We start from the raw sequence: 24308 nt of genomic DNA, 5'->3' as shown, positions 1-24308 counted from the left end.
CATTTATTTTATCAGTTGAATAAAATTAGAGATTGTGAATTAGAATCTTAAATTTTTTTATGGTGTTGCAAAATTTTGCACTACCTTGGTATTAGCTTAGGAAATTGTTATATGTGTTGGATCTTGTAGAGCCTCTCCCTCAGACTACTAGTCTTTGTAGCCATTCACAAACACAGTGTTTTTGAATGATGTGAGTGAGATTAAAGTAATCTCTATCCCCTCAAAACCGTTCCTGACCAATATTAAACTGAAATGAATATTTAAAACAAAAAATTCCATGCCATTATAATTCTTTACAATCATATCTGTTTTGTTTCATAAAGTTTAGACATGGCTATTTTAAAAGCAAGTTAAGGTTATAAGTTCCTCAGAGGCAGGAATTGATTATCACATACTTCTTTGGATCCTCAGTGTGTAAAATGGTGTTCAGCAATTGTTTCTTAAATATTATTCTCCCATGTTTTTTATTCATAGTACATCGTGAGTTTTGCTTCATCTAATTCTAATTTGTTTGGGCTGGTGGACAATGAGCCCCAGCTGATTATCCAAACGAACGGATTGAAAAGAATACCTTTTTTTTGTTTTTTTGCTCTAGTAATAATGGTCACATGGCTTAAGTTTGTGGAGTAGCACCATCTACTGGTAATGAAGAATAATGACTAATGATAGCTAATGTTTGGATGATAATATTTATTTGTAATTCTTTATGCTTTTAAAAGTAAATTTCTGAGGAATGTTAAGAATGTTTCACAGTGTTGTACCTATTAGTTTATTTGCCATTTACTGACTAATTTTTTGTCACACCATTTCTACTCTCTCAACTGGACATAATTTTTATGTTTAATATCACTACAACCGAAGTTAGATTAAATGTGTGGCAGGACTGTCATCCTATGATGGCCTTGTAATGAAGGATAGGAATATTTAGAGAAACTCTTATAATTGCTATTATTATTGATAATAACTGAGACTTTCATGTTTATTAGTTTGTAGCCTACACATCATTGCTGCTAGTAGTCCTCCTGGAACACTTCATATATCCCTTTTCCATGCTGATCATCCCATCTTTGGTATCCACCTTTCACCCTGCCCTCACTTGTGGCTCCAAGAAGCTGTAGTGTGTGCAGTGGCCACATTTTGGTAAAAATGTCTTGGCAGATGGGTTAGACCAGGTTGAGGGTATCCAATGGTCCTCAAACTCCTCCATGCAGTAGGGGAATATCTACCTTAGTTAAGCATGGAAAGACTTATCCTGGACAAGTGAGTGGATGAGGAGTATTTGTTTTAATGGGCCATGAAGGCACCTGAAGCAAGTGAGCTTGATCAGACATCAAAGTTGCCACGGTCATCCGCTGCATCTCAGGTCTTCACCAGTTGTCCTGACTTTTGTCTTGCCATTGAACTTCCAGTGATTCTGGAAGAGAGAATGAGGCTGATGGCTTCATGCAACAGTGCCTCACTTAACTCCCATTTGTGCACAAGTCTACATCACCCCACGATGTCATTGATCCCCTTTGAAGATAAAGATGAACAACCACATTAGTTTATAATTATTATTGTTGATATTTTTGATATACTATTTTTTATTTTAAAAATCTATTATTGATAAGTACCATTGAACTGATATGAGGTATTTTTGGCCAATTAGTCGATTATAGGGACAGGAAGGAAGGATACAGAGCTATGATTTCATTGATATAAAGAACTCTCAGATGAGGAAACTCCCTCTACCAGTGCAGATCAGCTTCTTCTTTGCAGTTTATAGTCTCAGAGAATTGCCTTATAGCACTGAGCAGTCAAGGGACTTGCCCAGCATCATACAGCAGGCAGGCATATATTGTGAAAACCTGATTTAATGATACTGCAGATGCAGTTGAGTAGGATTTGTGAAGGTAGTTAAAAAAACTTATAAAATGAATCCTCAAGGAAAAGAGCTTGTATTTATGGCATATTTTAAATTTCTTTTTCGTTCTAAGATTGCCTAAACTTAGTTCTGCATGGTTTAACCTTGGGTCCATCTTGCAACCCACCTTTTAATTTTAATTACAGCTCTGCTTTTAACTTTAGCTTCTAGCTTCTCTTTGTGCCATTGGCTTTCACTTCTCCCTAGCTTGTATGTTTTACCCCACTTATATGTCCAGTCCTTTTAAAATTGTTCATTCTTAGCTCCAACTTCTCCTGTATGACTTCAAAAAATTATGAGGAATCGGGGAAACAGTAGACAACATCCCCTTGTCTTTACTTGAACTCTAGTGAGGGAGAATCTACCTTCTAGCTCAGTTTGGCTCTAATTGTTAAATATGCTTTTCCTTATATGTAGTCTCAATTTGCTTCTTTGTAGCTTTTACCTCTTATTTGCTGGTTTTTCTTTCTGTCAGGAAAAGCAAGTATATTCCTTTTTCCATGTGACATTTCTTCTGATATTTGAAATCAGCAATCACTCCCAACCTTGCCTCTTAAATCTTTCTCTTTTTAGGCAAAAAAATCCCAGGTCCTTCAAGTCCTTTATCAACCATCTTAATTTTACTTCTTTGGATGATCTCTAATTTATTAGTGATATTCTCAAAAAGGGACACCTCAAAGTGAGTGCAGTACTCCCAAATGTGATCTGACCAAGAGAGAATATGAGGTTATATATAACTTAATGGGATAGAGATTTGTTTACAGCCAAATTTTTAGACCTGTTTTTGCTACTCCAAAAGCACTGAGGGTTTCTTTGGGGAGCTGGTGGAAAGGAAAAGGGTTGAGAAAGGAAGTAACAAGATCTAATGGGAATTTTAGGAAAACTAATAGCAGTGAGTTGGATCAACAGGAGTGGGTAGAGATTAAAGGTAGGGAAGCCAGTGTTAACTTAAAAAGAAAAAAAGCCTGGGAATTTAAGATGTTCTTTTAAAAAAGATATATCACAAGGGTATATTTAACACTTTGAAACAAATAATAATAAACTATTCACTGATTTGTCCAAAATTAAACTTTTTTTCTCTTATGCTATTACTTTATCTTATGCTCTTTTTTCTGTCACTCTGTCATTCTTCAGTTTCATAAATTCTGCTATGTTCACTATTGTTCTATCCAATTCTAAGAAATTACCTTTATTTCCATTCACAGGATTTGTAATACATCATGTATTCAACTTTTGCTCTGGAATGAGTTATTTGATTCCATGGTATTTTTACTTCATTATGAAGCAGTTATCCATTTTCTCCACTAGGTTCTAATATACATATTTGATTCATTTAGTCACTCATTGTGGGGAGGATACAAGGTATTTTCAAATTGAAACACCAAAGAAGAGAGTAATATTAATGTATTTCAGGCCTTGCCATTAAGACTTGTTGAATTACCTAACTCTAAGCTTTGGGATTTTCATTAGACTGGAAAGAATATTTGCAATTAATCATTCAGCATTTTAAAGCATTTACTATGTGCCAGGTACTAGGCTTGATGAGGGGGATGCAAAGAAAGATAAAAAACTTTATCATATTGATTTGATCTCCCATGAGCCATTAATATTTCTCCACTATTTTAGAACTGTCCTTATTCCTGTAAAGAATGTTTTGCAATTGTGTTCATATGGTTTTTTTTGTGTATCTTAGCATGTAGACTCTCAAATATTTTATACTATCTGTAGTTATTTTAAATAGGATTTCTCTTTCTCTTTATTTCTGCTGAATTTGGTTATTAATGTATAGAAATTCTGATGATTTATGTGGGTTTATTTTATGTCCTTCAATTCTGCTGAAGTTTTTAATTGTTTCAAAGTAGTCTTTTACATGACTGTCTAGATTTCTTTATGCAAACCATCATTGTCTGCAGAAGTGATACTGTATTATCTACTTTGCTTATGTATATTTCCTCATTTCTTTTTCTTGTCTTATTTCTATAGTTTGCATTTCTAGCACTATACTGAATAGTAATGATGATAATGGATAGTTTTACTTTACTTTTCTTATTGGAAAGACCTCTAGCTTATCTCCATTACTAATAATAATGGCACTTGGTTCTAGATACATATCACTTAGCATTTTAAAAAAAGCTTCAATTATTCCTATGTTTCCATATATTTGTATATGTATATATGTGTGTATGTTTAACAGAAATGGGTATTATATAGCTTGTCAAAATTTTTTCTGCATCTATTGACAGCTTATTTTTTGTTATTAATATAGTCACTTTTATATGTGTACATATACACATATATACACACATATATGTATATTTCCTAATATTGGACCAGTCTTGTATTCTTGGTATAAATAGAACCTGCTTATAGCAGTCAGTGATTAAAATCTTTGTCAAATGTTGCTGTAAAGTCTCTTTACTAGTATTTTATTTAACATTTTCCTATCAGTGTTTGTTTAGGGATATTTATAGTTTTCTTTCTCTGTTTTGACTTCCTAGATTAGGTATCAAGACTAGAGTTGTGTAATAGAAAGAATTTGTTTGATTCTCCTTTTCCATTTTTTGAACCAGTTTTTGTGGCTTTCGAATGAATTCGAATGAATTATTCTTTAGATGTTTGATGAAATTTACTTATAAGCTCATCTGGTTCTGACATTTTTTTCTTTGTGAGTTCATTTATGGATTTATGGCTTGTTTAATTTCTACTTCTAAGACAGAGTTAAATACACTACTTCTTATTCTTATATTCTAGGCCAGTGATGGGCAAACTAGGCCTACGGGCCAGATGTGGGGGACCCCCTGAAAAGTTCTGTGGACATTATTCCTAATCTGACAAATACAATGAGTAGGATACAATACAATGAAACTTTGAAAGAGTTGGCTTAGAAACAGACTGACAGATGAGCATATCCTTTCCTTTGTTCCCCTCTTTAAAAAGTTTGCCCATCACTGATCTAGGCAATTTAGTAAATATTCATCCATATCATTTAGATTATTAAATTTATTGGTGTATAATTGGGTGAAATACTTCCTGATAATTTCTTTAATTTTCCCTTGATTGAGAATTAAACTTTTTCATTTTTAATATTGGTAATTTGATTTTCTTTTTCAAAATCAAGTTAATGGTATATCTTATTTTATTGATTAAAAAAGTTCCTAGTTTTATTTATTAATTCTGGCTTTTTTTTGCTTTGTTTTATTAATGTTTTTTGATTTTCAGTTCTGTTTTGGTGTGTAAATGAGTTATTAATTTCTTGTTTTTTTTCCCTAGTTTTTAAACATTGCTCATTCAATTTATTGATCTTTTATTTTCCCTTTTTTGTGTGAAAATATTTAAAGATATAAATATTTTTCCTCGGTTCTGGTGTGGCTGTATCTCAAATATTGTCCTTATTTTGAATGAAATTTTTTATTATTTCTGTTTGTTCTTTGACCTCTGCATTATTTTGGATTAAGTAATTTAGTTTCAAATTAATTTGTTACCTTCTCTTCAAAGACCCCTTTATCAAATATCATTGTTATTGAATTGTGGTCAATAAAAGGCTACATTTAATTTTTCTGCTTTTCATTTTTTTTGGTGAGGTTTTTAATCCTCTAATATTTGGTCAAATTTTGTGAAGGAACCATTCATAGCTACAAAATATGTATATTCCTATTTTAATTTAATATTCCACAGATGTCCATTCTTTCTACCTTTTGTAAAATTCTCTTCAGGTCCTTTATTTCTTTTTTGTTTAGATTTATCTAGATGTGGGGTGGGTGGGTGTGTAAGTTGATTCTCTCAATATTAAGTTTCATTGCCTGTTTTTCCCTGGAACTCATTTAACTTTTACTTTAAGGATCTAGGTGCTATGCCATATTGTGCATGTATACATAGTATTGATATTAATTCATTGTGGTAGCATTCATCAAAATGTAATTTCCTTGTTTACCTCCTTTAATTAGGTCTTTTGTTTTGCTATTGCCTTTTCTGAAATCATGATTGCTGCCCTTATGTTTTTTTACTTCAGCAGAAGTTAGTCATTAAATATTTATTAAGCACCTACTATGTGCCAGGCAAATAGTCTCTTAAGTGAGGATACAAGGAAGGAAAAAGACAGCCCCCACACTTGAAGAACTCAGTCTAATGGGAGAGTCACCATGCAAACAGCTAATTACAAATATTCTCCCCCATTAGATTGTGAGCTCCTTAAAGGCAAGGACTATTCTTTCATCCTTTTAGGTATCCCCAGCACTTACTATAGTGTCTAATGTGTAGTAGTTGCTTAGTAAATGTTTATTGATTGATTATAGAATAAATAGGAAATAATAAAGGGAAGGCATAAGAATTAAGGAGACATTGGGAAAGTCTTCTTGTAGAAAGTAGAATTTTAGCTGAGGTATGGAGATGAAGGAGAACACCCCAGGAATAGAGGAGAACCACTGAAAATGCCCGAGTCAAGAGATAGAGTGTTTTGTTTGAGGAATAGAATGGAAGCTAGTGACACTGGTTTGAAGGGTAGATGGAGGAGTATAAGATGTAGAAGGACTGGGTTTATAAAAAATTTATTTAAAAGACAGTGGATTTTATAGTAGATATTAATGATAGGGAACCACTAGAGTTTGAGTATGGGAGTGACATAATTGGACCTGTGATTTAGCCAACCAAAAATCATTTTGGTGGCTTAAGTGTAGGATGGACTGGAATGGAAAAGACTCTTTTGACAGGCAGACTAACCAGCACGCTATTTCAGTAGCATAGGCTAGAATTGAGTCCTAGCTCTGCTCCTGGGATAGGAGCCACACAGAGTAACTCTTGCTTCTGAATTTGCTCCTTTCTCAGTATATAGTTAGAACTCCTGACTGTTTCACTACCCATAGGTAAAAATTGCCTCCTTGTTCCAACTAGATTCTAGGAATTTGAGTGGTGACTGACATCGTTGCAGATGCCACCTTTCCTGTATCCTATACTACTATATTCAGGGACTTCCTTAGTCCTTCTCCTGCCTTGGTGCTTCCTGCACCAGGAAAGAGCAGAGTACTCAGTCTTTGGGTACTGAATTGCATTGCTGAGCCTTATGGGTCTGGTCAGATGCTATTCCCAGTGTCTACAGAACCTTCTGTTTCCTTATGCCAATCTGCACTGATAAAATGATTCACTGTGATTTTTTTTCCCCTTGGATTTCCCAGTCAGGATTTAGTCAGATGTATATTCTGGGTCTTTGTGTAGGAGTTGTGGTGGAGATGCTGGGTTTCCTATTGTTCTACCAACTTAACCCTTTCCCCTATTTCTTTGTAAGCTCCTGTAAAAGAGGAACGGTTTTATATTTTTTATCCTCCTTGTTGCCTAGCATAGGGTATGCACAAATACTAGGTTTGTTTAGACATAAAATCTACTAAACTAAAAATTTACTCATATAATTAGAGTTGTGAATTTCTTGGATCATTTACTATATATTTTTATAGCTTTGGCTGACTACATAAGTATTATATTTCTATGGTTTTATATATATATATATTTTGTTGCTTTTATGAGGTAGATTTCACCCTCTTATTATAAACTTCTTGAAGATAGATCCTACATCCTCATTTATTTTGTAATTCCAAATAAATGCTGTGTGTAGTGCTTTGCCACAGTGGGCACAAAATAAATGCTGCTTGATGATGACACATTGTATTTTTATTGCTCTTCTGCTGCTTTCCCCATTCACATATAAAAATATTTAAAATTTTATTTCAGGTATATTGTATTTTATTGCCCATATGACATGGTTTACAAGTGCTATCGTTTCCTGCCTGTTCAACTCATGGCTACAGGAATGCGGGAAATGGGCAGAACTTGGAAAATCACAACTGGAATCACACATGCTAGTAGCAATTACACAGATGCCTGGATGGTGTTGATAGCTGTTGGATGGGCCGGAGGTAATATTAACATCATAAATTATTACCTAATATTCCCAAACTGTTGATCAGTTTTAGTCAGAGTAATAGGATCACCTGCCATATTGATGACTTTCGGAAATAAAAAAAATTTTGCTTTTAGACTTCTTATCATCTCTGGACATGAAAGTATCACCTTACTATGGAAATTACTGTAATCAATTATTTTTGAAAGTTTGATTGTCATAATGTAAAACTTTTAGGGTTGATGTGATCAGGAATCTCCATAATCACAAAAACTTGTAGTTATTTATGACTAGCTATAAAGTCAATTCAAACATACAAGAATGTGGCATAATAATGTGAAAATGTTGTACTTAGAACCACTTGAAATTCTTGCTTTCTTCTGTAATATAGATTGCTTTGTCTCTGATAAATTATGTTTTCTTTTTGGACTTTTCATTCTAATATGAGTGGTGCCTCTGCTCAGGTACTTGGTAATTTCATCGCCATATGTTTGAGTTACAATTAACTTAGCATATTCTTTTAACTTCATGTTAGGTAATTAAATATACATATATTAATGAAAATATTTTATTATTGTTACTAATTTTCCATGTTCTTAGAACATGGAACACACTGAAATAAATGAGATTTATAGGAAATTTTGCTTTTGAAATATATGGACTATTTTTCTTTGTCAGTTATTAAAACCCTGCTTAGATCTGAGTTTGCAGCTCTGATTTTTCCTGCTAATAGAGTATGAAACACAAATGCTATGTCAGTGAAAGCATAAGACTTTCATTGTCTCAGGACCATAATATATTGGGCAGTTGTAGATATCTTCTTATAATCTGTAAAATATGGTAGTTATGGATTATAATTGTATGCTTATGCAACTAACCCTGCTAATCTGAAACTTCACGTTAGAATTTTCAGCTGAAGGTGTTACAGAATTATCTTTATTTGGCTTACTCATTCCTGTCAAGTAATCAGATCTAAATAATATTATTTTCTATATTTTTAGGTGCTGGTGGTTCAGTAATCATAAATATGGAACAGTCACTAAGAGGGGTTATAAGACCTGAAACTAGCAAATTGCTGGAGCTGTCCCAGTAAGTTGTAACCATAAGATCTTATTAGTATCTGAGTCATTGAATGTCTTTCAAAAACATGAATTTGAGAAATCTAAGCCTGTGAAATTTAAGTACCAAAACTGTATAACATTAGGACATATGCTAAGGAGGTAGCATAATATGGTAGAAGCAACACTGGCCCTGGAGTCAAAGGACCTAGATTCAAATTCTATCCCTGACATTTGCTATTTGTGTAGCTTCTCTGGGCTTCAGTTTATCTCCAGAATAAGAAGGTTGAGATCCCTCCAAGCAGTTCTAGATCTATGATTCTACAATAACATGTGGGGGGCGATGAAAAAAAAATTGTTTTCTTATTCTTTAAAAAAGATTTTGAAGGCTTTACACAGAGATATGTGTATACAAACAAACAAATGATCCTGAGTTAAAATGCCCTTGGAAAAAATATTTTGTCACTAGATAGGAAATAAAGATTTCTTAGCATTTTTATAAGTGATCCAAATGAGTTACCCAGAGAATTCTCACTTTAATTAAATATTGAATTGATGAAATAAATAATAAGCAATTTTCATAATATTTTGTGAGTTGGTTTGAAAAAAGTGGTAGTTGAATTTCAAGGTGGACAATTAGAAATTAACATATTTGGAGAAAAATAACCTATATTGTGTTTATAAAAATGATGTTGTTTGAGCAGTAATTTTTAATCTTTTAAAGAGATCTTGGGCATTGATGTTAGATGTTTTGTGAAGATTTTGGCCTTATGTGCTGCTGCAGATAAAAGGACTAATAAATGCTAGGCATCATCAGAAAAAAAAAGCAACTCAAATTTGTATGATGATACAATGATGCTTACTATGTTAACACAGTAGGAAAAAAGCAATTTGGATAGCATTTTAAAGTTTATAAGTGCTTTCCTCACAACAGCTCTGTGAGGTAGGTATTGTAATTTTTATTGTTTTTGTTTTGCAAATGAGGACACTGAAATTCAAACAAGTAACTTTTTCAAGGTCATACTACTAGTGAATGTCAGGACTGGGATCTGAGCCCAAGATTTTGCTGGTTCTTAATTCTAGTGCTTTTTCTACTGATGTCTACTGGCCCTAGCCTTTTATATAAACTATGATGAATCTGAAAATAAAGTCATGGATACTGAAGCTATACCCCTTAGAAGAAATAAAGTTCAGAGAATGATAACTTTTGAATAAGTATGGTGGATGGAAGGCTTCTAATGAAAATAGTTGTAAGAAATAGGGCTCTGTAGTATTAAAAAGTGTGAAGTATAAGAGGGAAGTTCATAAAATAATGAAATGGATGGACAGAGTAAATAGGCTTTTAAAAACCATTTTAGGGTGCTAGAATTAGGAAACTTCTTGAAGTTTGAAAGAAAGTGAGACAAATTAAGTGTTACTTCTCTATATTGTTACTGTCCACAGTATACTTATTATCTGAAGAGGTAGTTTGGTGGAAAGATTAAAATAATATTAAAACAACTAATAAAATTAATGAATAAAAACATCCACAATAGATTTTTGGGCACTGGCTATTTAGGCTACAACTTCAACTTTTGACCTAGTTGTCTTGGAAAACAACCATGAGCTTTGCAATAATAATTTGCATTTACATAGAACTTTAAGGTTACATAACATTTTTCAGCAGTGATCATTATGAGGCACATAAAGACTTTATCCCTAGATTGTAAGATTTTGTAAGTCATATCAGAATATTACTTCTCATTGTTTTTGTATTACTATTGAAATCTGTGGTCATACATCATCATGTGACTGAACATTCTTTGAACATTAGAATGGTAAAAATATTTCACCACAGTTTTGCTCCAAATAAGTGGACCATTAGCTTATTCCAATATCTCTATAAATTTACTGCATACCTATAATAATTCTTTTTAATGATATTTATTATATGTTAGCATAAACGTTATTCTCAGTGTCCAAAGTCAGTGTTGCCAAAAAAAAAAAAGAAAAGTTGAAATCATTTCCAAGAAATCTTAAGGCTTATAGTGCTAATCTATATGTATGCTTATAAAAGTATATCTAGATTGCCCCAAAATACATGCTTAATAGTACTCAAGTGTACAGTATCAGTTGTAATGTCAAAATGACCTACACCTTATGCAGTTATCCTTGGTAAGAAAAGGTGACCAAAAAAATTAGCAATGCTGTTTCCAAATTAAGTTTTCTTTCTATTGTTAACAGGTTTAAAAAATATTTCAAAATATTTTGCTTAATAAGATTTCTTATTTTCACAACTGAAAATTTTTATAATTTTACCACAATTTTATAATATTTAATTATAAGTAGATACTTTTCTAGATACTTATTTTTTGCATTCATTTCCTATTCAATTTGATCTTCATGATGACTAAAACCTTATATAATATAAATATGCAAATGTAAACTTTTGGGAAAATAGTATTTTGTTGTTTTCCTTCGAGTTATAATGTTCTTGAATTATTTTGATTAATGTTTATTAGATGATTTGGGGTGAGTGCCTTCTGATTTAAAAATAAAGTGTCATAATGAGTCTTTGCTATTTTTACATTGGAATAAAAGTAGCATAGTTTGAAAAAGTAATAATCGCAATTCTCATTTGCCATTTCATATAGGTTTTTTAGTGCTTTGAGTTCAAATTAAAACTCTGTTACTAATAATATGAATCTTGAGTAGATCATTTAGTTTGTTTCTCAAATTGTAAATTAGGGATAATGTTATCTTTTGTTCATCAGTGATGCTGTGAGGAATAATGCTGTGGAGATATTTAAAAATTAATAAAGCTTTTCCAAAGAAAGACATTTTCACTGTCTATGTCCTTTAAGAACAATAAGTCAAACCTTTCTTAAACTAACTTCCAAGTAATCACTTTTATGATCTACATTTAGATGCTTTTAGAGACTCTTAACTAGTCCTTGCCATGTCTTGAAATTAACTCATGTCTTGATCTATCTGCAAAAGACCTCGATCCTATCTCATCAAATATTTTGGACTTTTTTCCTTAAAGACGGACTGACTTTGCTGCTTCTCATTATCTAGAGAGGATATGTAGTAGGCCAGACATAACTTTTATCTTTCTTGATATCTCAGTTCTCAATTACTAAATTATGAAATAATTCCAACTTTTATTTTCACAGAGTATTAAAACATATAGCTAACTTTTAAAACATAGATAAACTTATCTATGTTTATGCAGTATTTCTAGTATTGTATTAGATTTTTTCATTTATTTATCTAAAGTTTTTCCTTAGTTGCAAGCATGGAAAAATAAAATTTTATCATATACTATCATTAAAATTGTACAAATAAATAGTTCAAGAATATAATTTTGAAAATATTAAGCTAGCTCTGACACTCCTGTAGGTACTCATCCATAAAATGGGGCTCTATTTAGCACTTGCACTATCTGTCTTACAGGATTGTTGGGGCAAAGAGCTAGGTAATGCTTAAAGTACTATAGAAATCATAGTTACATACGTGAGTTATTAGTCTGATTTCTCTGTTCCAAAGTTTTGTTGCATTTGCAAACTATATTTTTAAAGTTGTGATGAATTTATGGTCTAGATATTATTATATATTTAATTAAAATTCATTTTCTTTTCAGTTCTGCGAAGATAAGTCTGCTGGGGGCAATTCTCTTTACATTACAACACACAGGGGATCTGCCAGTTCCAAAACATACTCTTATGTTTTGCTACTCTTTATTTATTGTTGTCATATCGGTAAGAGTTCAAAACACCATTTAATTAATTTTTACAGATTCTGTTTTAGCTATTCTCTTTCTGCTATTTTCCTTACAGCATATTATTGAGCTCTCCCCCAGACAAAAAAAGGCAACTCTAAGTGGTAGACACAATGATGAGGTGAACCAAGAGCTCTCAGCTCCTTGCAGTGACCTGTAGTTGAAGGGGAAAAGTCAGCTGAGAAAGGGGCCTGGTGATGAGATGATGAGATGTCAGTAGCAGTCTGGCAGTCTGAAGAAGAAAAACTACTTAATTCTAGTTAGATTTCTCCTTCATGATTCAAGATTCCCCTAACCTCCATGATGAGGAATAAGAACAGAAGCTCATTACCTTTATGGAGAGATGTGGCTCAAGAGAGGATCTGTTTATAGAAGGAAGAGAACTCAAGTTCTCAGCAGATGGGGGCCCAGCTCAATCTGCTTAAGAGCAAATGCTTTTAGAGCAGGAATGCAATGGCATTCCTCATACTGTCTGGGGAAGTACATCTTTTTAAACTTGAGTGTAAATGGTGGCCTTTTGACAGAGAAGGCAACATGACAAATTTGATATTACTAATTAAATTATACAGCATTAAAATTGATTTTCCTTACCCCTTATTTTATAGATGAAGAAAGGGAGGTCTGGAGAGAAGTGATTAGCTCTTGATGCAGAGATTGTGGTGACTGAACTAAGCTCTGCCATGTTCCAATCCATCTCTTCTACACTGTGCCACGATGTGCCCATCCAACATCTGAAGTTCTAGAAGGGCACCCAGTTGGATAGAGCCCTTTGGCATTGAGAAATGTAGGACCCCAGAGCTTTGGGGGACAAGTTGAGGATTGAAATGTAGATTTAGCTATGTTATAGCCTTTATTTAAAAAACTGTCAAATGGAAGATAGATTAGCTTTGTTCTTCTTGTCCTAAGAATTAGGAACAATGGTTAGTAGAGATGTCAGATTAATATAAAGACAAACTGTCTTATCATTAGAGCCATCTAAAAGTTAAATGGGCTTGTCTCAACCCTAGCAGGTTACCTCTCAGTAGGCTTTTCTAAGCAATCACTTTTTATGGATTTAATAGAGGGATTTTGTTGTTAATTGCTTGACTAGATGACCCTGGTTATTTTAATAGCTCTGAGATTTTTTGAGGTACTTATTGAAGCCAGGGGAGTTGATATGATCACTATATTACATCTTCCTTCCTTCCTTCCTTCCTTCCTTCCTTCTCATTCTTTGAGGAATGAGGGAAAATATTTTCAAATGGGGAGAAAATGCAAATTAAGTACACTAGTTTCCCTCATCCAATTTATTCATAAGTTTCTCATTCTTACCCAATTTTGAGAGAGGCATGTTTTTGTCATTGTATAACTTTGGGTTTACAGATTTAACTTTTAAAGAGTTTTGTTGATCCTTTAAAAAGAATGCCAGTGATCATGTAGTTGGGAATGTTTCTGCCAGACAGAATGACACTTTAACTATTTGGTTTGAAGAACAAAGTGAGTTTTAGACTAAAAATTTATGTTTCCCTAAACTCCAGTGTAGCCTTTCTCTCATTACTAATTTATGGTACTGAATTTTAGTACCCTGTTTATAAATAGTATAGCTCTTTATAGAAATAAATCTTTAATTTAATTGAAAACTATTGTCTAGATATTTATGGAAATTAAATATTTAAAAGTTGTTTGTTAAAGTACCATTTAAAACAAATTGATAATTTGAAGTCAATGCAGAGCTAGGACTTTCCAGCTCTGTGATTCTCTGATTCTTTTGGCTTTGCCAGTAAATCTTAGAATTTTGCCTGTGGTTTATTCTGATTCAAATTTTAAACATTAACTGATTGGAATATTTCTTTCTGATTCATACCGTTCATCTTACTTGGAGTACAGACTCATGATTTCTTTTTCTTGGTTCTTAAGGTTCCAGACCACATGGGCATTTGATTATCTCTGGGCAATTTTTTTTAGCTTCCAGTGATTTCTATTGTTTTAATATCTCTTAGCTACCCCAGAAAGAACTAAAGGAGGGGGGGAGAGACCAAGAGAGACAGAGAGACACACACACAGACAGACACACAGACACACAGATCCGTATACATAACACTTCTTTACTTTTAGCTCTCAACTCTTACATAACTTTTATTTCAAAGACAGAGCATATATCTATTTTTCACTGATTGGAAGGAGGTAACATTTCCTACTTTGACTCTCTAAGTATATAAAGAAACTTCCTCTTTTCCCTTCAGAAGTCCGAGCAGGAGTAATTTATTTAAATTGTTACTTAATTCACTAAATAGGTAAGCATCAGAGTTGTTATAAAATACTTAATCTTTATTGTTTTGGCAAATTGCTTCATGAAAAGTTGGCTAGAAGCTGGTCACTGAAAGAGAAAGATCTTTCAACTCTTATTCAGAGAAGACCATTTTGGTGGGAAAAATAAAATCATTTATTGAACATGAGATTTAACTTAGCTTCCTTATAAGAAGGCTTCCAAGGATTAATTTTCTATTCATATCCTAGACTTCATAAGAGAAATTCTAAAGGTTTGGTTAGCAAACCTGGGTCTGTGGGAAAACTAGGGACTGTTTCTATACCCTTTCAAGCAGAAGAGAAACTTCAATGTGATGCAAGTAGGCTGCTGAAAAATCCACATTTGAGAAATATATATCAAGAAGTGACAAAATAGGTCACACAGCCTTCCGACTACAAATGTAGCTCTATTTTCAGTGTACCAAGACATCTGGGCTGTCCCAAGGACCCCTGAAACTAACCTGGATTATTAGCCAGGGAACATAGGGAACTGATGAGTAATTCATTTTCTGCCAACTGTGGTGTGCTTAGTGTAAGTTATGTTTTCTTCCTTTCCTTTGTGTCTTGTAGTCTGTTTATAGTATAAGGACCTCAGCTCTGAATACATTGGTTTAGGGAATTTCTAGGTCTGTACCTTCTCTATAATTTATTGTCTTAAGAGAGTTTTAAGAGCCCCAAGAGGTTAAGTGACTGGGCTAGGGTCACCTAGCGTGTTTGGGAAACAGGTGGGATTGGAACACTGGACCTTGTGGTTTTGAGACTAGCTTTCTATCCACTGCATTTCAGTCTGTATGTGTATAAATGAAATAAAATAAATTAGCAAGGTTTTAAAAGTAAGCAAATATAAGTGGTACTATGGGGAATTATTCACTTTAAAAGTTCAGAATACATAATTTAAACAAGTATTTAAATTATACTTATCCCATTTATGAGAAGAAAGTTATAATTGATCTCAACAGTGTCTTCCTCCATGTTCATTTGTCTGTGTCTTCACTTGTCAAAGACCTACTACTCTTCCTTTAAGGCATACGTCTACTCCAAATTCTTGCCAGCTAACAACTGCAGCCCCCAGGAGTGGTGCGCCCTCTCCTTCTGGTGCTTCCTCAGCAGTTAGAGCTTGCCCCTTGCACAGTGTATAAGCTCTTACTGTCTCTGCTCTTGTCAGTGATAATTAACATGCTTTTCATCTGTTTTTCCTACTTCTTTTTAGTTATAAAATGACCAAAATGTTGTAATAAGTTAATACCTCTGTGTTTTTCAGATAACTATGCTGCTTACCGAGTGTGGCTCTTCTCCCCTCTCTCCTTTGGAAGCTATGCTGAGTCGAATGTTATTTGGCTCAAGGCAGCAGCAGTTTTCAGGAGAGCCACAAAAGAAATTGAAATCATCTTTTAGTGATGTAAAAGAAGACAACTCAAGCACTGCTTCATCTAATGTTGAAAATGAGATACGTAATAAAAAAATGGAATAAATTCATCTGACGAGCTCAAGGTTGCCAAAAACATTTTCTTGTTTACCTCACAAATTGTGATAAATATTTCTATCATAAATGATGTGAAGTAAGGATTATATATGTAAGGACATGCAGGTGACAAAAAGGAACTATTACATTCTGCTTGAGAGGGATACTGGTAGTTCTTTAAAAGTGACATTTGATTATAATTTCTTGGATGATATGAGTATATCATGTAAAATGTTTTTCTAAGTTAAATGCAAAAGATTCTATTGTAATCATATTTAATAGTTTTATATTGATGAAATAAGACTAGCATTTTTACAAGTGTTAGGGAAATAAATCGAAAAGGTAGTTAAAAATACTGAAAAATAAATGTCTTCATTTTCCCTTAGCATTTTTCATGTACCTTTAAAAATTTGCATATGAAGTATACTTTCAGTTCACACTGCTAATTGCCTTCTAGAATTTAAAGCTGTGAAAGGTTGTCAACCATTTAATTTGAGCAATTAAGGGAGAGAATAAAACTTTACTAAGGTATTTAACATTATGAGTGAAATCATATTATCATTTGTTTCAGATACACATCTTCTCTCTTTTATCCATAAACTATATCTGAAATTTTAGGTAATTATATTATTGAACTTGCATATTGGTAATATAGATTCCCAACTAAAATCTCTCTTTTCTTTTAGAAAAAATAAATCAGGGATTTAATTTTTCACTTGTTAATCATATTTTTCACTCTTAAGAATTTGACCTTCCTTTTCTTTCAGAAAGTACATTTACTACCTATAAGAGAAATTATTAATTGTTATTAACATTTCACATAATTAAGGACAAAGGCTAAAGAATTGAAATTGAGTACTTTGTGGTAGTTGTCATCTTAAAAGAATTATCCCAACCCTTAATTTTATCACATTTAAAAAAAAAAGAACAAAAAAATTCCTTTTGTCTGTCTTTCTGTTGTGGTCTTTTTGTAGTTATTTGACCATTACTTCCAGTTTCCAAAACCAGTTTTCATGCATCTAGTGTTTATAATATGTAAATAAATATGTCATTTAAATTAAAACAAGTTACCTCCACGTGGAAATGTAACATGCCTTTCTTTAATGTCAGTTATTTCTTTAAATAACTCTTGGATTTTGGTTTATAACCAAATACCCAAATAGAAGTGATAAAAACACATGAAACCATTTGAACCATTTGAACACTGAATAATGACATTAAATCTAAAAATATTCCTTTTTGGCAAAAAATTAAAAAAAATAATGTTACATTTATGTGCTTAATACTGTGGTTTCAAGTGCCAGTTGACTCTTGAAGCTTAGTGATGTAGTTTTTATTTCCTAAGATTTTATTTCCTAAGACTATGTTGCTATCCAAAGGATTGACAATTACTGGGAATTTTTGGAATTAAAATTCCTTCCAAGTAACTGATTTACAGATAACCAAAATGCTTTATTATGATATAAATATTACAGGTACTATAATTGCAAAAGAACAATGAAGCTTTCGGCTTTTTATATGTATGGTTTGGTAAGAAGCATATTTTTAATATTTTGATTTTTAAAAAGAAATTGAGTAAGAGTCCTGTATTACATTTGATACTCTTAGTATTTTAACATTTCACAGTAATGCAAGAGAACTAAATGTTGGGTTAAATAACTTAGTCATTTTTATACTGTGTTAGTGTGTCACAAAGTGTTAAAATTATTCTTGAAGTTTGCAAAATTATTGTAACTAAAACAGACAATGTGCTGTTTTATGTTTGTATTAAATACAGATCTTTTTAACATTAAAGTAATTTATTCATCACTTATGGTATGCTGATTTTCCATTTTCTTTTTTTAAATGTGTGAAATCATGCCTATGCATCTAGGTAGCTTTTCATTATCAATCACAAGGAAATTATAATTGAGCAAAATGGGCTGAATATGAAACCAGAGGACCTAAATACAAATTGTAGCTATGCTGCTGGCATGACCTTAAACCACTGAATTCATCAAGTACTTATAAGGACCAGCTAGATGACTTTCTAAAGAAACAATTCTTGCCTTCTAGAAGCTTACATTTTCTGTTTTTGGGTATAGGTGGGTTGGAGAGAGAATACATGTACATATAGAATAAATGCCAAGTAATCTTGGGGATGAGGAGAAACACAAACTACTTTGGGGCAATAGGAAACAAGGTCCTGGAGATGAGGCTTTAATAGGAGTTTGGGAGTCCAGGCAGTCAACAAGCATTTGAAAAAATTTATTCTTAAAAATTTATACTTAGTAAACTCTACCACAAAAAACCCCATTTAAATAAATAAATGCACTAAAATTATGTACAAAACCATAAATTCTACATTGATTATGATTTGTTTTAAAATATGTAAATTATATAATTGCTAATTTAAACATCCTCTGCTTTTGAATTCCCCATGAATTTGTTTTACTTTGATTTTAAAAAATATTTTTTAACCAGTTGTATGTTATAACAAGTTTCAAATCTCTACACAAATTTTCTGAAGTTATATGATCAAACTTATCTCCCTCCCTCCCAATGCTGGTAGTTTGGTACTTTTTTTTTCTTGATTTTGTGGCTGTTATATTTTTAATGTAATCATAGTGTGTATTATTCTTATTCTTTTCCTATCTCTGTATATTTCCAATATTTTCATTTCTAATAACATGATATAAACCATTATATTAAAATATCACAATTTATTAAGCATTTCTCACAATTATAGCTTTTTTGTTATTTCCAGTTATTTTGCCATTACAAACAAAGCTTCCATGAATATTTTCATACATGCATAACTCTTTACCTTCTCAATAATAATCCTAGTAATGGAATTTGTAATGTTGAGCTACAGTCAGAATAACATATGATTGAGCAGCTTACTCCTAACTCAATAAACATGAACAGATTTTTAGTTCTTGATGTATATTTCTATCTTGTTTTCTAAAAAGAAAAAAAATCACAGCTGCTCTAGCAACATAATATTAGAACTATATCTCTCTGTTTCCTATCAGCATTTAATTTGATGAACTTAATCTGTCAGATCCTGAGTCAACCTATATTATCAGGGCCATATTTAACTGGATTGGGCCTTAGGCAGCAGATACAATCTGTTGTCAGGACCATACTCTTTCCAAAATCAAGTCTTTCCAGTTTGGTCATATCCAGTGGAATTTTTTTTTCCAATGCCACAACCTCTCAGGAATTCAGGATTACCTCTATAGTATGAAGAGTGTTAAAGTATGACTTTTGCAGAATATTTGTGCTCTCCAAACCATTGTTGTTCCACCAGAGGCTGATTGGATTATGTGTATGCTCAAGTTTAGATCTACTACTAGTCTCATGCATTGTGTAACTCTTCAGTTAGTTATCTTTATCTTGTTTAAAGTTCTATTAATTTCCTTATTTAGTTTTTGTTTAGATTTATCTAATTTTAAGAGGGGAAAATTAAAGCCTCTCCTGTTATTACTTTATTATTTACTTTCATCTGTGTCTCATTTATATTTTCCTTTAAAAATTTGGATACTATAATTTGATACATACAGATCCAATATTGATAATGCTTCATTATCCATAGTATCCTTAATATAGTTACCCTGTTCATCCCTTCCAGTTATATCCATTTTAGCCCCAAGTCTGTCAGAGATCATGACTGCTACCTCTGTCTTCTCTGTATCAACTGTATATTCTGCTCCAGTCTCTCACATTCACTCTATGGGTGTGCCTCTCATTTTCAATGTATTTCTTATAAACACATTGTCAGTTCTGGGTTTTGAATCCTGTCTGCTATCCACTTTCTTGCCGTGGGTGAATTCATCCCATCTATATTCAGTGTCATAGTTTATCATGGTGCTTTTCTTTCTAATCCAGTGATGGGCAAACTTTTTAAAGAGGGGGCCAAAGGAAAGGAAATGCTCAACTGTCAATCTGTTTCTAAGGCAACTCTTTTGAAGTTTCATTGCATTGTATCATTGTATTGTACTCATTGTATTCATCAGATTAGGAATAATGTCCTATAGCTGGATAGAACATTTTAGGGGGCTGCATCTGGTCCTTGGGCCATAGTTTGCCCATCACTGATCTAATCCATTCCTTCTCACTTTGTTCCCCCTCCTCCTTTCTTTCTGCCATATTCCTCCTCAGATGTCCAATTTCCTTTGACCTATATCTCTCCAATTCACACCCTTCCCCCAAATCCTCCCTTATCTTCTCTCTTTGCCCTCCTAATTCCAAATTGGCTCACTTTTCCAAAGATCCCTCCTTTGTCTAAAAATCCCTTCCTTATCCCAACAACTGTGCTTCCTACTTCTTGGTATGTTTGATTCTAAAAATTCCTCCCTACCTTTTGATATATACTCCTTAAATATTCCTCCTTTCCCTCCCTTTACTTATCCCCTTTCCCTCCTTTCTCTTAACCCATTCCTCCTTTACTTGTTTTCTTAGTCCTGCAAAGGGATTCCCAGGCCCTCCTTTATCCCATCCTCCTTCCCTCTTTTTCTTGGGACATTAGGAAGATTTTTGCCCTTCTAGTTGTGTATGCTATTCTGTCTTTATCCCAGATCTGATGAGAATAAGGTTCTAAGATTATCAACCCTCCACTTCTTCATTCTCTTCTCTATGGCAGTTCTTAATCATTCTTCTGCCATATGAGATAGCCATTCCACTCTACCTCCTCCTGGTCTACTCCACTACCATTTTGGCTCATTCTGTTACATTCACCTCAACTTCAAGTCTTCTATCCATAAATGACTCTTCAGAATACCCAGGCAATAAAATTGGGGCCTTCTTGCATTACTGGTGGAACTGCAAACTGATCCAATCATTCTGGAGGGCAGTTTGGCACTATGCCTAAAGGGTTACAAAACAATGTATACCCTTTGAACACCACTCCTAGGTCTCTATCCCAGAGAGGTAAAAAAAGGGGGGAAAAGACCTACTTGTACAAAACATTTATAATTAATGTTTATACCCTTTTTGTGGTGGTAAAAAATTAGAAATTAAGGGGGATGTCCATCAGTTGAAGAATGGCTGAACAAATTGTGGCAGATGATAATGATGATTGAATGCTACCATGCTGTAAAGAATGATGAACAGGATTTCAGAAAGAGTTGGAAAGACCTACATGAACTGATGCAGAGTGAAATAAGCAGAACTGGGAGAACATTGTATACAGTAACCACAATATTGTGGAATTGTGATAGACTTAATTACTTTTAAGCAATATAATGATTCAGGACAATTCTGAGGGCCTTATGACAAAGAATGCTATCCACCTCCAGAGAAAGAACTATTGTAGTCAGAATCAGTAGTTGAAAGGACACGATTTTTCAGTTGTTTATTTGGATTTATGTTTTGACTTTATAAGATTATTCACAAAAATGAACAATATAGACATGTGTTTTACATGATAATGCATGTATAACCTAGATCATAATGCCTGCCAGCACTGGCATGGAGAGGGAAAAGAAAGGGAGGGAGATAAGTTTAATCATATAATTTAGGAAAACTTGTGTGGAAATTTGTTATAACATGTAAATGGTGATAAATAAATATTTTTTAAAAACCAGAAACAAAAAAAGTACTCAGGCAATGATTCCTAGGGGCCATGAGCCATAGATGAAATTTCCCATACAGGTATCAAATGCTTTGACCTTTTGGGTTGTTTGTGATTAGTCTTTCATTTCCTTTGTACGTTTCTTATATAGTACATTTTCTGATGAGTTCTGGGTTTTTCTCCAGGAATAGTTGAAACCCATTTAGTTCATTAAATGTCCATTTTTTAACATTTTATACTTATGCTCATCTTTGGTGGCTATATTATTCTTGACTGTAAACCCAATTCTTTTAGTCTAAGAAAATACTGTGTTCCATGTCCAGCATTCTTTTAATTGTAGCTGCTAAGTCTTGTGTTATTCTGACTGGAGCTCTGTAGTAAATTTTTTTTTCTTGTTGCTTGCAGTATTTTCTCCTTAACCTGGGAGCTATAGACCTTAGTAATGTTGTTCCTTATACATTTTCATCTTTGGGTCTCTTTTGAGGTGGTTCTTTGTGGATTCTTTCAATTTCCATTTTACTCTCTGATTCTAGAATTTCAGGGCAGTTTTCCTTGGTCATTTCTTGGAGTATAGTGTCCAAAATCTTTTTTTAGGGTAATTTTCTAGAAGTCCAACTATTCTTATATCTTCTCTCTTTGACCTATTTTCCAGGCCATTTGTTCATAAGATAAGATGTTTCATATTCTCTTCTATTATTTCATTCTTTTGATTTTGATTTATTATTTCTTGTTGTCTTAGGAAATCATTGGTCCCCCTTGTCCAATTCTAGTTCTTAATATGTTTTTTTTTCCCTTCCATGAATTTCTGGATCTTTTTTCCTATTTGGGTGATTTTATGTAATTTTCTTGTATTTTCTAGCATTGTTCTTTTTTTCCCCTAATTTTTTCTTCAGTCTCTCTCATTTGGTTTTTGAGGACTTTTTATTTTTTATTTTTTAAGTTTGAATTGAAAATTTTTATTTAATTAATTGATTTAGAATATTTTTCTATGGTTACATGATTCATGTTCTCCCTCCCTCCCTAAGTAGCCAGTGAGTAATTCCACTGGGTTTTACATATGTCATTGATCAAGACCCATTTCCATATTGTTGATATCTGCATTAGGGTGATTGCTTAGAGTCCATATTACCAATCATGTCCCCATTGACCCATGTGATCAAGCAGTTGTTTCTCTTCTGTGTTTCTACTTCCACAGTTCTTTCTCTGGATATGGATAGCATTCTTTCTCATAAATCCCTCAGAATTATCCTGGATCATTGCATTGCTGCTAGTAGAGAAGTCCATTACATTTAATTGTGCCACAGTGTATCCATCTCTGTGTATAAGGTTCTTTTGGTTCTGCTCCTTTCACTCTGCATCAATTCCTGAAGATTGTTCCAGTTCACATGGAATTCTTCCAGTTTATTATTCATTCGAGCACAATAGTATTCCATCACCAACAGATACCACAATTTGTTCAGCCATTACCCAATTGAAGGGCATCCCCCCATTTTCTAATTTTTTGCCACTACAAAGAGTGCAGCTATAAATGTTTTTGTATGAGTTTTTTGCCTTATTATATCTTTGGGGTATAACCCCAATAGTGGTATGGCTGGATCAAAAGTTAGGCAGTTTTTTTAATGCCCTTTGGCATTAAATTGCCATCCAGAATGGTTGGATCAATTTGCAACTCGACCAGCAATGCATTAATGTCCCAATTTTGCCACATCCTCTCCAACATTTATTACTTTCCTTTGCTGTTATTTTAGCCAGTCTGCTAGGTGTGAGGTGGTATTGAGGTCTTTTTAAAGCTTTTCCAAATGCTCTTTTTGAACTTGTGGCTGTTTATTGTATTTCTTTGCTGTTTTTGGAATAGGTCTTTTTACTTCACTGTCTTCTGAGATTGAGCTGATGTCTTCTGTGTACCCATAATAGCTTTCAATAGTTGGATTCTTTCTCCTTTTCTTGCTCATTTTTATATGTTTATTTTTAATTTTAGCAACCAGATCAATATACTCAATTATTGTGTTGGGTTTTTTTGCTGGAGTTTCAAGGTTCCTAGTGTGTTGAGATATGTTTTCAGGTTTCAAGATTGTGGGTATGTGTATGTTTTTTCTTGGGTTCCATTTAGTTATTCCAATTGTTATAGTCCAGGGTCACATGTACTCCCAGTCTTCTCAAACCCTAGCCTGTGGTTGACCTCAGGTGCTCCAAAAACAGCCCGTAGGCAGTTCTGCCATTATAACTTTGAGCAGACAATCCATCTCCTCCTGTGGCAGAAGCCAGGGACTCTTCTCTCCTAGGAGTGACCACAGCTGATGGGCCTCAGTCCCTCAGGAACCATACTTATCAGGGTGTGCTCCTTCCCTACTACTCTCCTGCTACAGCCCGGGACAGAGCAGGTATCTAGTCGTGTTCT

The 24308-nt window shown here is 33.3% G+C and overlaps 1 protein-coding gene across 1 annotated transcript in view; it reads left to right on the top strand.

Moving 5' to 3' along the window:
* TMEM38B (transmembrane protein 38B) overlaps nt 1-16473 on the top strand; it is a 46814-nt gene extending 30341 nt beyond the window's left edge. The window contains exons 3-6 of the mRNA XM_044657017.1: nt 7622-7806; nt 8792-8879; nt 12471-12588; nt 16156-16473. Coding sequence (XP_044512952.1) covers nt 7622-7806; nt 8792-8879; nt 12471-12588; nt 16156-16365 — 601 coding nt within the window. The 3' untranslated portion in view covers nt 16366-16473. The remainder of the gene's footprint in view (nt 1-7621; nt 7807-8791; nt 8880-12470; nt 12589-16155) is intronic.
* The last annotated feature ends 7835 nt before the right edge of the window (nt 16474-24308 follow it).

This window comes from Gracilinanus agilis, chromosome 1 (genome assembly GCF_016433145.1).
Source record: "Gracilinanus agilis isolate LMUSP501 chromosome 1, AgileGrace, whole genome shotgun sequence".
In the NCBI taxonomy this organism is placed as follows: Eukaryota; Metazoa; Chordata; class Mammalia; order Didelphimorphia; family Didelphidae; genus Gracilinanus; species Gracilinanus agilis.
The sequence above is the reverse complement of the archived record's forward strand: the minus strand, read 5'-3'. Positions and strand labels throughout refer to the sequence as shown.